This window comes from Cyprinodon tularosa, unplaced genomic scaffold, assembly GCF_016077235.1.
Source record: "Cyprinodon tularosa strain WSP-4 unplaced genomic scaffold, ASM1607723v1 ctg243, whole genome shotgun sequence".
In the NCBI taxonomy this organism is placed as follows: Eukaryota; Metazoa; Chordata; class Actinopteri; order Cyprinodontiformes; family Cyprinodontidae; genus Cyprinodon; species Cyprinodon tularosa.
In genome coordinates this window covers 445625-461474 of record NW_024038903.1, presented here as the reverse complement: position 1 = coordinate 461474, position 15850 = coordinate 445625, and the positions used below count along the sequence as shown (strand labels likewise).

General features: G+C 39.2%; 1 protein-coding gene across 5 annotated transcripts in view; it reads right to left on the bottom strand.

Moving 5' to 3' along the window:
• Nucleotides 1–411: 411 nt before the first annotated feature.
• The window catches only part of LOC119785208 (epidermal growth factor receptor substrate 15-like 1), a 33656-nt gene continuing 18217 nt past the window's right edge, over nt 412–15850 (bottom strand). For 2 of the 5 annotated variants that reach the window (XM_038287702.1, XM_038287705.1), the window contains 9 exons: nt 15108–15305; nt 14613–14777; nt 12078–12186; nt 11799–11935; nt 11625–11685; nt 5919–6004; nt 5667–5721; nt 3054–3166; nt 412–1179 (listed from right to left, as the gene is read on the bottom strand). In XM_038287702.1, the coding sequence (XP_038143630.1) occupies nt 1033–1179; nt 3054–3166; nt 5667–5721; nt 5919–6004; nt 11625–11685; nt 11799–11935; nt 12078–12186; nt 14613–14777; nt 15108–15305 (1071 nt within the window). In that variant the 3' untranslated portion in view covers nt 412–1032. Of the gene's footprint in view, nt 1180–2380; nt 2398–3053; nt 3167–5666; nt 5722–5918; nt 6005–11624; nt 11686–11798; nt 11936–12077; nt 12187–14612; nt 14778–15107; nt 15306–15850 lie in introns of all 5 variants that reach the window. The other 3 variants (XM_038287703.1, XM_038287706.1, XM_038287707.1) reach the window with 3 other exon arrangements.

The window sequence follows — 15850 nt, the reverse complement described above, 5'->3', positions numbered from 1 at the left end:
GTCCTAATGAGAAAAAGTATTTTGTATGAGAGAGAGTTTCAGCAAATAATAAGAAGGCTGACCGTCTCTTTAAAGATGTAGATTCGGAAATTTACAAAATCATTTGGGGGCGTTTCAGTTTACGTTCTACAATTTCTAAGCTTTACACAAAAACTGCTATTGAAACAGTGTAAAACAACACATCTGTAATGCTTATCTTTATTTCAAATTAAAACATGTTTAACAGTAACTGCTCTCTCACACATACAACCTCACATACAGTAGGTTCCACTTCCTTTACCAATAAATTATCGGAGGAAAGATATAAATATGTAGTTTGCATGCTATTCCTTAATCCTTGACCTGCTAATACTGATTATGATCATTTTCTTAGGAACCTTAAGGCACAAAAGTTTACAATAACTGGATAAATTTGGGATTGGTGCATCTCTAAATTGACAGAAAGTTTACGTCTGGGTGGTTAAATAAGACAGCAGAGCACTTGGGAAGCTCCCATAATTAGATATTTACATTAACCAAGTAATAATGATGGCTGCTAGTGTTAAGAAGGAAATCCATGCTACTGTCTGGTAAGGGTTGTAACAGCACTGTTATGGTAACTAAGATGGCAATTTTATGTCATCATTGACCTGGGACGCTTTACGCACAAAGAGATGATGGGTACTGTAGCTCAGGGTTTGAAGTAATTATAGATAATGTGCTGAACCTAATTTTGACTCTTCTTAAAGGGTTTACCCACCAGGCCGGCTGAGAAGTCAGCAGTGCTGGGTAGCCTGTGATGTTTTTGTTGTGTGGAGCTAAGCTCTGAATTCTCCCTGTTTAAAGTTGGTGTTTGGAAGCTGTACCTTTAATGGTTTGAAATTTAGAGTCACTTGATGAGAGTCCAGTCATAACAGAAGAAACACAGGTTTCTTAAACCACTTGGTTAAAAAAAAAGAAAAGGAAAAAAAGAGGGATCTGAGGTCATGAGCCTGTAAACGGAGAACGGAGGACAGTTAGGTGGACGGAGAGCTGAGCTGGCCGTCGTCCTGCTCAGGTGTTGGAAGCGTCTGCCTTGCTAAGAGCGATGGCCAGCTCCAGATCCTGCTGCTCCTGCAACCGCAGCCTCATCAGCCTCTCCTGCTCCTCACGCTCGCTCTCCCGCTTGGCCCACTCCAGCTGCTGGTTCTCACTTCCAAACTGCAGCGGACAAACAAACATTAGAATTGGGAAACAAAACCAAAAAAGAAGAAAGAAAAAGAAAGGAATGTGGTTGCGGCTTGAGGTTCAAATGTCAACACAGAAACAGACAAATCAGGGAACAAAAGCAGATGTTTCTAAACAGGCAGAAAGTCAAGAACGACGGACATTGTGTAAAATGATGAGCAGCGAACGGCAATAAATTGGTAAACAATTAAGGCCCAATTAAAACAGATGCAGAAATGATTAATCAGTGCTTTGTAAAAGTACTAATAACCAATTAAAGTTTTCATTTTGTCACAAAAATATAGAAAAAAAATTACACAAATATTCAGAAAGTGTTGCTTTACATTCAAAATGCTGTGTGGGGTGAAGACTAAATCCTCTTCGTAAGTCTGATCTGAAAACTCTGATCTCAACACATAGACCAGGAGTTAAAGATGATGGAAGTCAGGTCTTGATGTGCATATGACTTTTTTTAAGGGGAGAAAATACAAATCAAGCAAAACCTGCTGCAAAACTGGAAGAACACGTTAAAGGCTGCAAAAGACTTCAAATTGAGGGCTAATCAAGATCTAGAGCATCAAAAGAGGTTTAATAAGAACTTTGCTTATGTGTTAGTAATGAACCAGACCTATATTAACTTAGAAAAACTAGTGCAAATTTACTTTTTTCAATCTATTTAGCAAAGAATAGGCAAATATTTTGGTCTCCAGATGTAAAAGCCTGCTTGGAACAAACCCTAAAACATTCGCCATTTTAACATCAGCAAAAGTTGAATCTACAATTTACTGACTAATAGGTGCTGAAAATAAATTCACACCACACTTTTAAAATTTATATTTGTAACTTCAATTATTTTCTTGGTCGTCACAACTATGTATACTGCATAAAAAACCAACATAAATGCAAGTAAAATTCATTAAAGGTTCTGGTTTTAAAGTGACAAAACAGATTAATGATGAGGGTTTTTAGCACTTTTGCATTGCACTAGATTTCTATTACATAAAAAAGCAAACACACCAAAGCTAAAAGCTTAAAGCAACACTTTCAGAAAATAATTCTATGCTAAAGCAACAAATTCTTGGTAATTCTTTATAGATCATGTGCACCCATGATTGACTATATTCAGATTATGTGGTGCAAACAAGAGTTTCACATGCAAAGATGGATCACCACACCTTTTCTTTTTCTTTCTTACCTTCTCAACTTCAGATCCTGGCAGAAAAAAAAAAAACAAATAATGCAAAGCTCCATAAAAGAAAAAAAAAATCCCTTTTTACAACAATCATGCAGATGTCACATGAGAAAACCCCAAAAGTTGCCATGCATCATCTCTCTATCTGAGAGCATGTCCGGCTGTCATGAAGATAGTGGAAGGCGGTTTACAAAGCGGCAGATTTTCCTCAGTTGTGCTGAGCTCCGAGGCATGTCATGCTTTGAGAGCAAATAAGCCTTCAACTTGCCCCTCTTGCACTTAATGACACGAAAAATGCTCTTAAAGCACGACCGGAACAGACAGACGCGTCCACCAGCCTGGTGGCAGTCACATTTATAAATCCTCACTTTCTGCAAACATGCAAACCCGTTTTTCCATGAAGAAAGAATTCCACACACATCCAAATCAGTCATGCAAACATTTTGCTCTTTTGTGGCCCAACTGTGAAAAAGCTGTAAATGTGGTTAGTCAACAGCCGGTAAACATGTTTGCGGTGAGCATTCGCTGTCCCGAAGTAAAAGACCAAAATGTGGCCCGACGGCACTGGACGACATCTCTAAGCAGACAGCTCTGCAATTCATGCAGTCGGCGTTTATCGGTCCAAAAATAAAAGAACACACACAGAAAAAAAAAGACGAGAGAGGACTACACTTACAGAACCAAAACCCACAGGACAGTCTTTGGATTCGTTTCTTGGCTGTGCCAGAATAAAAGAATCTCTACCGACACCCTGCCGTAGCTCTGACGCACTCGAACCGAGCAGATTTACTGGAGGAGATAAAAATTGTAATCAATAAATACCTATAGCATCTTTCCCTCTCATTAGAGCTCCCTTGGGAAAACAAGCTCACACTTAAAAACTGAATGTGTAATAATGGACCCACAAAATATTCACAGGAAGCCAAAAGCTTTGTGCCCACGTTGTTCACAATCGTCACCCTGGGGAGAGCGATAATGGTTCAAGAAAAGGTGTTAACCACATTTTTGAGTATAGTTCACTGATGCATTGATGCTTCAATTTGCACAGAGCTGCTTTTCTGGAACATATGATTGGTAAAAGCAGACACACCCTTTTTACTGTAAGCTGAGGACACTTTGACAATAATCGCTTTTCACTGGTTCCCATTATCTTCTAAGTGTCAGAAAAACCTAGAGGGCTTAAGCATAATATGTAGAAAAGCTAACCAAATATTTGTCTCATTAAATCCCAATTACACAACCCAACTTGAGTAGGGGATGTAAACAAATGCTGCAACACAACTGCAGACAAACATCTGAGTTGCAGCGTCCTCGAGGACCAGGATTAGTTGTGCAACTGTTTCAGAGATGCAGATATTGAGAGCAGGCCACAAATTTAGGAGTGAGCCTCTCACTTCCCTTTTACATGAGAGGCACACTGCGAGAACAAGCTTGCTGGCAAACTGTGGTTCATCTCAACCCTGTTCCGCGTGGTGAAGCAAAGGGGAACACCGGCTTTCTCAGGCTGTGGCTTCTGCTTAAAGAATAAGTGCAAGGTCACAGCGGAAGGGCATGGCCTGGGAATGGGTTGTAGGTGTTGTATGACTTCACATGAACTCAAAACGCAACACTGTGTAAGAAAGAACCACCATCATCCCAAAAACAGAACTTTAAATTAAGTAGCATTGGTTTGTTATTGTAAGGAGTAAAAAAAAAAAAAGAAAAAAAAAAAAGAAGTTTCCTATTAATATTAGCAACAATGTGAACTGGTTAAATGAGGTTCCCACATGCTGTGACCCCGACTATTCTCATATCTCTGCCAACAGCTTTCCTGTTGACAGTATCAAAACAAGAAACTACTATCTCTGCAATCTTATACCTTACTGAGGAAGTTGTTTTTCTAGCCTGCATTTAGGCCATAAAACACCTTTCTGCCGTAAAAACAGAAAAACAAATGAAACGTTTATAAAATAGTTAAGCTTTGTTTAGTTTTTCTTAATAAAGAGGCTTTTATGTTGGCCACCTTGCCATGGCTGGGTAGAGTAATAGCACATAGAAAACAAACATCCTTTAATTTTAGTACATTAAAGGATTTCTTAGATTCAACATTTGTTTAGTTCAATGTTTTACTTTTAAAGACCCAGATTATTTGAATTTAAGCCCCATAAGACTTCTAAAAAAAAAAAAATCAAGTCAAATATAACACAATGATTTTTAATTCTGAGGTGTGTCGTGTAATTTGAGTCAAGGTCAAATAAAACGAGCCAAAATCCGGGCATTAAAGATCCACTCTCCCAGGATAAAGGAGTTAGTTGCAGATGACAGTTTTAGCATCAGTGCTCTTTAACTGAAGTCAGGTTTACTTTGGCAATAAAAGTATTATCAACAGTAATTGCATTCCCTTCATCATTGATGCATAGACTTCTGCATATCTTACAGCACATGAACAGGAGAACAACCTATAATGCAACATCGGAAAAAGGACCTATTTTTGGATGGAGGAGAAAGAATCTGACGTAGAAGAAATTATTTAATTTGCTGCATCAAATAATGGGTCGTAGATCTGTGCCTGATTTAGAGCTGCTGATTTTAATGTATTTATTGAATGCAACAATAGAAGACCTCCCAGTCATCAATAAGAGCCGATCAAGTGATGGTAGAACCATTTCCCGACTGAGAAATGACTGAAAACATGAAGCAAATAAAGCCAACTGGTCCTTTTTTTTTTTTTTTAAGAAATATAAGATTATATTTGTAATGAGCAAGGAACAAAAAACTGCATAAATTTAACAGTTATTTCATACATTTAAAGAAAACAAAAAGTTAAGTTAAAATGTGGATTAAGACCTAAAGTTAAGATCATCATATTTAAGACTTTTTAAATAGCTTTGACAGCAATCGCATGAGGATGATCAGAAATATATTGCCACATCAACAGGGACGGTTCAAACAGAAAGTAAGCCTCCTTGTGTGGCCATCTTGGTCCCCAGATAACTTAGTCCTATTGAAATATATCCAACAATGTGAGCTGTGGTAAAGGAAGCTCACGCTGCAGAAGAAGGGATGTTTGACACTGAATTATCAAGACAGAATGAGTAGAAGACGAATGGACGCAAGAAACTGTGAGCGAGTAAGGGGAGAGATTAGGGAAACACATTAAGTATTAAGAGCAAAGTTTCTTCACATCTTTATATTCTGACAGCATTAAGTGACAAACACACTGATGTACAGTAAGATCTAACGCCAATATTAAAAAAAAAAACTCTCATCTGTTAATGTCAAAAAGTGGTATCTTAAAAAAAGGAATTACCATAGGGAGGTGCAGGCCGGTTTGGCACATTTTTCTTTGCTGGAGGGTCAGGCTTCTGCTCATGCGAGGAATAAAAAACAAGAAAGAGAGAGAACAGAAATAAAATCCGTCAACAATTTTATAAAATAAAGAGGACAGCAGATTTCCAAGAAGCCAGCAAATGGTCAAGGTGAAAGGAAAGGTGGAAACCTACAAGCTTCAGTGGAATATTCAGCTTTATGGTGCAAGTGATTCACGACTACAGGAGCTTACCTTAGACATGTGACTGAAGTCAGCAAATCCAGCACCCTTTCCTCCGAAGGAACTGCTTCTAAAAGGGTCCGCTTTTGCAAACAAATCTGCAACAAAAGTTTATTTTAATACATCTGGAGCATTTGGTTGCAGACACAGAAGGAGCCAGAAATTGTAATAAGGTTATGCCCCAAAAACCACACGCCGAAATTATCTCCGTATTTTGCTTATTCTGAGGGTTTTTAGGGGGAGGGGTGCCTTTGTGCTATTTTCAGAGCAGAGAATGTGGCATGACCGTTTAATTTTCCATGAGATTTTCTGTGAGAACCTGTAGAACGGCGTTTTTTTCTTCTTCTTTTTTTCGACCTGACGTATGCATCTGATCAGCTAATTAAAGGCGTCAGTTGGTGTGCTGTTAACCAGAACTGAGCCCGTGTTGTTTTGTTGAAGCCACTTCATTTCCAAAAAAGCAACAAACTGCAGATGGCTGGAGTAAAGAAAACAAAACAAAACATTCTACCATAATCAATTTTTTGTGTGTGCCTAAACCACAAAAGAGCCCATTCACGTGCAGCGTGCTGTTTTCCTTTTACGCGCACTAACTCAGGTCTACAGATGCCTCTGTGTTCCTCAGAAGCATGTGCAGAAGGCGCAGAGCCTTGAACAGCAGCTGCAACCAACTTTAAAACAGCTTCCGCAGCGAACGGGGGCCCAGCACTTCAATGGCAGCAGATACAGAGGGAGGACAGAGGCAGGAGAGCGCCGCTTGAAGGAGTGGCAGTGTGTTCTAGTGTTGAAGGAGCAGCAGTCACAGTTTCTGTTTTGCTTGGCTCCTGAACGCCTCCTGTTTTTCCAGGGTGAGGGGGAAGTATTTTCAGTTGGCCAGCAGTTAAATGTGTAGGTGCTCGGCTAAAAATAACCTGAGACCAGAGGAAAAACTGAAGCCGCAGAGAGTAAAAATTGTTTGCCCCCTTATGCCCCATCCGCCAAAAATAAAACCTAAATCTAACACGTCACCCAGAGAGGCTAAGAATGACTCTTTGAGATGGGTTTGATCCTAATGGTGCCCTCTCAGGACCAGAAGACTGTTAATAGACTCTGAGAAGAACTGAAGGAAAATCTGCCTCTTTAAGTAAAGGGATAAATGCTGGTGTTTTATTTGACAAAGTGATGTCAGGGTTTAAATTATTACACCATCTTCCCATCTTAGTCCACTAAATCCAGCTCAATTACTGTTTTAAATACAAAACATGTAAACTTTTCAACATATTGTCACAAACTTCAATATATTTTAAAGCCATTTCATGTGATAGACTTAAAAGTAAACAGAGGAAAATTATTATTACTCTTAAAAAAACATTAAAACATGTACTCAGCCTCCCTTTATTTGAAACCCCTAAATTATACCTCTTTCCCACTGAAAAACCCATTTAAACCCGGGAACAATTGGCTTTTAGTGGCAGTGGGAACAGCTCACTGTCGCGTGTCGACCCGGGTCAAACGACTCGACAAGCGACACGCATTAAAATCGTCTCAGCCCTGATCGGCATGCTGTGTGAACACCAGAGCTGGGTTGACCCGCTAAATTACGTGACACCATTGAACGCAACATATAGACGTCAACACACAGCACCAGTCACTTCTGATCTAACAAGGAGAAACAACTCCGTTTGCGTTCCATAAACACGGCCAAGCACTGGTGGGAGGGATTCAGACAGATAGAAGAGCGAAAGAATAAAGAACACTTACACTATATTGCCAAAAGTATTTGCTCACCCATCCAAATTATTGGAATCAGGTGTTCCAATCACTTCCATGGCCACAGGTGTATAAATTCAAGCACCTAGGCATGCAGACTGTTTTTACAAACATTTGTGAAAGAATGGGTCGCTCTCAGGAGCTCAGTGAATTCCAGCGTGGAACTGTGATAGGATGCCACCTGTGCAACAAATCCAGTCGTGAAATTTCCTCGCTCCTAAATATTCCACAGTCAACTGTCAGCTGTATTATAAGAAAATGGAAGTGTTTGGGAACGACAGCAACTCAGCCACGAAGTGGTAGGCCACGTAAACTGACGGAGCGGGGTCAGCGGATGCTGAAGCGCATAGTGCGAAGAGGTCGCCAACTTTCTGCAGAGTCAATCACTACAGACCTCCAAACTTCATGTGGCCTTCAGATTAGCTCAAGAACAGTGCGCAGAGAGCTTCATGGAATGGGTTTCCATGGTCGACCAGCTGCATCCAAGCCATACATCACCAAGTGCAATGCAAAGCGTCGGATGCGGTGGTGTAAAGCACGCCGCCACTGGACTCTAGAGCAGTGGAGACGCGTTCTCTGGAGTGACGAATCGCGCTTCTCCATCTGGCAATCTGATGGACGGGTCTGGGTTTGGCGGTTGCCAGGAGAACGGTACTTGTCTGACTGCATTGTGCCAAGTGTAAAGTTTGGTGAAGGGGGGATTATGGTGTGGGGTTGTTTTTCAGGAGCTGGGCTTGGCCCCTTAGTTCCAAGGAAAGGAACTCTGAATGCTTCAGCATACCAAGACATTTTGGACAATTCCATGCTCCCAACTTTGTGGGAACAGTTTGGAGCTGGCCCCTTCCTCTTCCAACATGACTGTGCACCAGTGCACAAAGCAAGGTCCATAAAGACATGGATGACAGAGTCTGGTGTGGATGAACTTGACTGGCCTGCACAGAGTCCTGACCTCAACCCGATAGAACACCTTTGGGATGAATTAGAGCGGAGACTGAGAGCCAGGCCTTCTCGTCCAACATCAGTGTGCGACCTCACAAATGCGCTTCTGGAAGAATGGTCAAAAATTCCCATAAACACACTCCTAAACCTTGTGGACAGCCTTCCCAGAAGAGTTGAAGCTGTTCTAGCTGCAAAGGGTGGACCGACGTCATATTGAACCCTATGGATTAGGAACGGGATGTCACTTAAGCTCATATGTGAGTCAAGGCAGGTGAGCAAATACTTTTGGCAATATAGTGTATTACGCTCTGGCTTCCTAACTTTTCTCTCTCTATTGTTTATTTTCCTGATTTCTGTCGCACTGGTGACATCATCAACTCTATCCCAGTGTGATGGTGTCACCAGACATGCAGCAGCGGGGGGACAGCTTGCCAGCGAGTAGTCAGACTCAGCTTGTTATGAGAGTGGGAATGGAGCCAAATGCCGATTGTCAGCAGGTCAACCCATGTTTGAAAAAAAAAAACATGTTAACATGCCATTTTCAATGAACAAGAGGCTTACGGACATTAGGGAACAAACGTTTTTATAAAGACAAAGGAGCCCAGCAGACTGAAGGAAGCTGTGGAGAGGCTTTAAACACCACATGAAGCTCCGCTCAGTTTACTGTAAATGCAAAGAGTGTGATACAGCTGAAAACAGATTGTCCAGATACCCTGGGCTTGGCAGCATTTGGACTTCTTGAACAATGTTTAGTTTTTTATTTTTTTTAACACAAGAAGCTAATAAAAAAGGCTAGATTTAGTAGTTCCTTATCCAATATTTGCATATTTCTGCACCAAAATGAAACTAGTGCCATGAACACTAATTTCAGTTCCCTAATTTTTTTTCCCTTTCACTAGATTTCAAACAAAAAATGAAAATTAAATAGCATATTTCTTTCTATAGCAGTTATACACTAAATTTTCTTTTTTTTAAAGGGCAAGGGTGGGAAGATATACTGACAGAAAAATGTTTAGTTAAGCCCTTCACCTCTTTGCCTTTATGGACAAGAGCCAAGAAGGAAGTCATTGTTGAATAAAAAATATATGAAGTCTTATTAGCAGCTTGTCAAAAGTATCGTAGGGGGAGAACAAATGCGGAGAAAGGTGCTCTTTAGAGACAAACACTGGGTACTACCCAGAACAAAGTGACTCTGAGGAAAATCTGGCACAGCGTTATGCTGTGGGGAAGCTTTTTTTGGTCAGCAGGGAAGCTGGTGAGAGAGAATGAGAACATTAATGGAGGTAAATACAGGGAAGAAAAGCTGTTAAAGACTTGAGGCTATGGTGGAGCTTCATGCTATAGTTTAGTTAATTAGAGTCAGGCTACAGCGGAATGGTTTATATCTGATTTAGGGCTGCAACTAATGTTTTTTTTTTCTGTGAATCGATGAAGTTGTCGACTTTTCCACTTGAGGAGTTCTAGATAGAGGAATTTGACTTTTTTTTTTATCTTAAATGCAAAATGATTTTTTTTTACTCTTGGTATGGTGTTATTATATAAAATGCCATTAATTAAAATGTTGCGTGGAGAAGATTTCGATTGTTGTTTATAGTTGTTCTTCTTCTGTCTTGTGTTGGTTGGCAAGCAACTTCCGGAGGGGCATTATCCCCAACTACTGGAATGGAGTGCGAATCGCGATGTGCAGCCAGATGACGCGTTCTGCTCATGCGCTCTTGTTATCAGAGAACCGAGCCAGGGAAAAACCGAGCCGAGCCCACCTCTGGAACTGGTCTGCAGTTAGCTCGGTTCGGTTGTGTCTAGCTCGGTTCAGTTCAGTTTGCTTTCCATTTACACACGATAAGTTATCTCAGTTACTAGGGATGGGAATCGAAAACCGGTTCCTGTTAAGAACCGGTTCCGTATTTTCCGATTCCATGGCATCGTTTGGCAGCTCACTGAACGATTCTTTTTTCGATTCCCGCAGCACCAGAGCCTAGAGCGCCGGCTCTGGGGAGCACGACTTACGTCACGTTTTTTACGTAAGTTACGTAAGTTACGCAAGTTACGCAAGTTGGAAGAACTATTCGAGGAGGAAGACAACGAGCTGCGGTCACTTTGTGAATCAAAGCCCCGTCTTTCCTTAGCCCAGAGGGTAGATCAGGAAATCCAGCTCTATAAAAGCTTGCCCTCCATCCCCTGCAGGGATAGCGCCACACTGTGGTGGTGGAACAAGCAAGATACGCTGCCCTTGCTATCTGACTGGCTGAAAACTACCTCTGTGCAGGCTTCCTCCACCCCATCTGAGAGGGTGTTCTCCACGGCTGGAGACACCATAAGCCCTGAAAGATCCTGTATCCTTCCAGAAAAAGCAGATATGCTCATCTTTCTGCAAAATAACTGTTAATTTTCCCTACTACTCTTTTATAATTAGTATTTTTTGTTATTTAAAATAGGTTATTATCCCATCATTTGTTATTAGACATTGTTGGTTATTAAGTTTGTTCTTGTATATTTATTTTTCATTTAAACACAGATGTTACTCCAGTTTCACATTTCCTGTGGACATCTTGATCTTGTTGAGTTTGTAAGATTGTGCAATAGTTAAGTAAACAAAGTTGATGCTGATAATCAAACTGTTTGTTCTCCTTTTTCCCCCAAATTGGAATCGAAAAAAGAATCGATAAAGAATCGAATCATTTCATAGAATCGAAAAGGGAATCGGAATCGTGAAAATCTTTTCAATTCCCAACCCTATCAGTTACTGAGCTCGGAACGGTCTCGGCACGGTTTTTCAAGGGTAGTGTAAATGGGGTATATGTGTTGGTCTATCATTAAAAAGAAAAAAAAATGAAAAGGAGTCACTGAAGATCGTGATGACAGTGTGAAAAATGCTAGATGTACTGATTTGGTGCTCTACTGGAACAAGTGTGAGAGGAAAAATATACAAGACCATAAAGATGTTGAGGCACAGAAAAATATAATCACAAAACACAAAGAAAACACTGAAAAGGATGGACAACAAAGAATCGATATGTTAAAGCGGCCAACCTGAATCTTTTGTTTTAGAGCTGTTGGATTTGAAGGGGTCACCGCTCCCAAAGGCACCAGGCTGGGGAAAAAAAAGAAAATCACCAAAACAATCAAAAAGAGAATAAAAACATCTCATTCTGCAGGTAAAAAGAAGAGCAGTCCAACCAAATACGAAACAACAAAGGGTCAAACCTTGGCTGGCGGTGTGGGTTTCCTACTGAAAGGTTCCCCAGAGCCAAACACGTCTGTCTTGGGTCTTTTAAAAAAATCCTCAGATGAGGATCCCTTGAAGGGATCATTTTCTTTGAAGGGATCTTCACCAAATGGATCTAGACAAATAAAATGGTGAAACATGAATAATAGAGAAAATGACAAAACGTTGAGATAGTCACCCAAAAATATCAACATCTGAAACCAGAATTCTATATATTCTTAATAAAGACAAATAAACAATAATAACGCACTCCTAACCTTTTAGAAGGTCCGACTTGAACGGGTCTTCTACCTGGAAGGGGTCTGCTGGGGGCTCCTTTTTAGCACTGTTGTTAAACATGGCTATCCTTGACTTAAAAGAGTCATCCTGATAAACACAAATATATATGCATTTATTCACAAACACTGAAACAAAAATTTTTAAATCCTTCATGTCAAAGCAACAGAAAAAAAAAAAAAAAAAAGGAGAGACTAGAGATAGCAGCATCCAGCTGTGGGAATGAGGCCTTGGCCTCAAAAATGAAAAATTAATGCTTTTAGACATGTCCTTATTTATTATCAAATTTCACAAATTTATTTAAAATGATAATGTCAAAGTCAAAGAACAGACACAGAGTACATTTTATTATCAACCACTCAAACCCCTTTTGGCTCATCATCGTAGATACCTGTTCAAAATACCAGTGGAGACAAATGATTTGCTACTTTAATGCCAGTAAAACTTTTAGGTGAATAAAGTACTTTAGACAATCTGATTATTTTAAATTTAGATAAAACATTCTTTTTTAGAAAAAAAAAATATTCCATTTATATTTTTACATATATTTTTAAGAGACATCTCCCTCTCCCTTTTCTATTAGATGCAAACAAGCAAGTTAAATGCAAGCGGGTTATTTTAAAAATCTGCTTCACTGGATTTTTTTTATTTTTTATTCCTTAAAATAATTAGATTTGTCATTTCAGGTTTACATTGATACATAAAGCTCAAGCAGATAATTTAAGTGAAATTTCCTCAACATTTTGGTTAAATTTCCTCATTATTTTGGCTAGCGTGACAAATAAAGGAAGTACTCTAATTTTATTTTCTGTACAGGGTTCCTACAGCAAAAGGCAAGTTAAATTCAAGACTTTTTAATGCCACTTGAAATAAAAATTTAAGACCAAATTCACAAGAAAAATCCGCTTGCGACACCTTAACCCAATGGTTTATTTTAACATAAACCACTGCACTAATGTTTCAAATATTGAAAAGCTTCCCATACAGGAAGAAAGCTAAAAACACACAAATGACAGATATATTTTAACAATTATTTAACTGAATTTACAAACTTCGTTTTAGCAGGGAACAAAACAAATCAGTTTTAAAGCCCCAACATAACCAGTGCTAAGTCTTTTTTGCAGCTATTTTTCTTTGTATCGTTTTCTTAGTATGTTTGATTTGGTGATAAGTGGAGGCGTTGCAGAGACAAGGGTGGAACAAAACTGAGAAATACCGGCTGTTTCTCAGTAACTCGATTTTGATGCTTTGTGTTTCGTGCTTCGCATGTGCGACTCCACTGCCTTAATTCCCATCATTCCGAGCTTGAATTGCTTCTTGCACAAAATACACTGTGCCTCATGTATGTTCCCTCATACTGGTTTTAGCCATCGAGAAAACTCTTGGCTGGATATCCTATTTTCGTTACATTTACACTTGCTCATATTTTCCAGACAAAAAGTCAATGGTGCATCTCCCAAATGTCCCGGACGCAACAACGCTTTTATTGGTTCCAGCTATCGGGACGGAACCAATAGTGGTTTTTAAAAAATAAAAATTGTCAATTTTAACGTTTTATTTAGATTTAAAAAATAAATCGTAATAAAAATAATCCTATTTATGATGTTTTAGAAAGACTGATTTAAGACATTTTAATACCAATTAAGGCCTTAGTTTTATTTTGAAGAATTCAATGCCTTTTAAGACGTTTTAAGGACCCGCGGGAACCCTGCTGTAAGAAGAAAAAATATCAAACCACACAATAGAAAAAATACAATTTCTAAATTATGAATATTTTAAGGATGCACGATATTGGGATTTTGGCCGATATCCGATATGCAGATATTTTAAAACTCATGTAGCCGATAACCGATACCGATGTTAAAGCTGGACAAAAATAAGTAGTCATTGAAAATAGCAGTTCTGTTATCCATTTCTGACACTAATAATAATAATATCCAAATCTGACACTATAATATACTCAAATATATTTTCATATGCTGATATCAAATTGATTTTTAAAAACGCAGTATCGATCTATTTTACTTTTTAAAACTTCGTGAAATTTCATCGTTCTGTTACAAACGTGATATTTAGCAAATTCTTGTGAGATTTTGTTAGTAAAATAGATCGATACCGCGTCAATATATCAACATATAAAAATATGGCAACATTTCGTGAATTTTCGGGGGATTTCGTAGCATAACGATGACATATATATCAGCATATGAAGATATTGTGATATTTTAATGTATCAATATTTTTTCCCTCGTCTTTAGAAGTTTGTAAGTCTGTAAAAAAGAAGTTTTTGAGGAAGAAGAAGAATTAGTATTTTTTATTTTTTATTATTTTTTTTTTTACTTTAGAAACTCAGAAGCTGATCAAATATCGGGTTAAATATCGGTGGGGTGGCCGATGTCCGATATTCAGTTTTCAGGCCGATACCGATAGGGGGCCGATTATATCGTGCATCCCTAGTTTGGGGTTTTTTTTGGAGGCTGAAAGACATTGCATTCAGACTCATTTCTGTTTCTTACCGTGCTTCTGAAGCCTCCATTCTCCCTCTCAGTGAAACCCGGGCTTAGATCCGGCAGGTTGCTTAAGTTTCCCCTGTTGATTTCGCTCAAAGCGCTGTTGTACTGCTCAATAGTTTTGGTCAGTTCGTTTTGGGTGTCCTGGATCAGTGAAAGCTTACTGCGAGCCTAAAAACAACATATCAAAAGTGGATAAAAACCGTTTGGTTTTATCTGTAATGGTCTGTATTTAAAAGCTGATGTAGGCAAGACTACAAATTCTGACATCTTTAGAAGGAGGAATATAATTGCTCTTCTGCAAACTAAAACTGAAGCAGTGGTTAGTGGTTAACTGATAAAGGAAATAACCCTAACCACTACGAGAAACATTTTGTTGTTGTGCACCAAAAAGCCTTCTAGATATTAGATTCACGTTATTCTAACTTTTCAGCCGAATTACTGATAGTCTGAAAATAATTAACACATGTAAGTCCTTCTGTCTTCAGCTGCTTGCCTGACCTGATTGATCTCGTCCTGTGTGGTTTTCAGTGACTTCACCACACTGTCCAGCTGAATGCGACCGGAGGCCAACCTCTGCTCCAGCTGGGCCTCCTCCTCCTGCAGACGACTCAGGTCTGCCTTGGTGCGATTCAGCTCATCCTCCTGGCTGCGGACGCTAGTCTCCTGAGAACGGATTTGGCTTTGCAAAGAAGAGATCTGCATAGGGAAGGCCGAAAACGAGGATAAAGTCGATGAGTTTGACCCACAGATCAAAGCTTTAACCGTTGTGTAATGTTTGAGTCTTTGGGATCCGTTCTCTTTTTAAATGAGAAAAGAAAACTAACACATTGATTTCTACATGGATCAAATAATTAATTAGTTTCACAACATTACATAGTGGTACGCCTCAGAATGTGAAAGTTTAAAGGGAAAGAATCTCCATAAATCTTCTTTATGTTCATTGAAATGTAGTGCAAATGACATCTGTGTTTTACCTTAAAGGTACAGTGGAGGATCTTCGCAAATTATTGAAAAGACCCACCCTCTCCACTTTAAAAAAAATATGCACATGCAAACTCATACAAGCTTACTTTATAAAAGAAGATTTGCAATTTTTCAACTGTCAGACTCAGCATCGGTAAGTGAAAATGGGGACGAGCACGTAGAAAGGCCTTACGTAAACATATCGCCAGAATGATTGACAATCAGGACCACTTATTTAGATTAGGGCTGCAACAACGAATCGATAAAAATCGACTTTT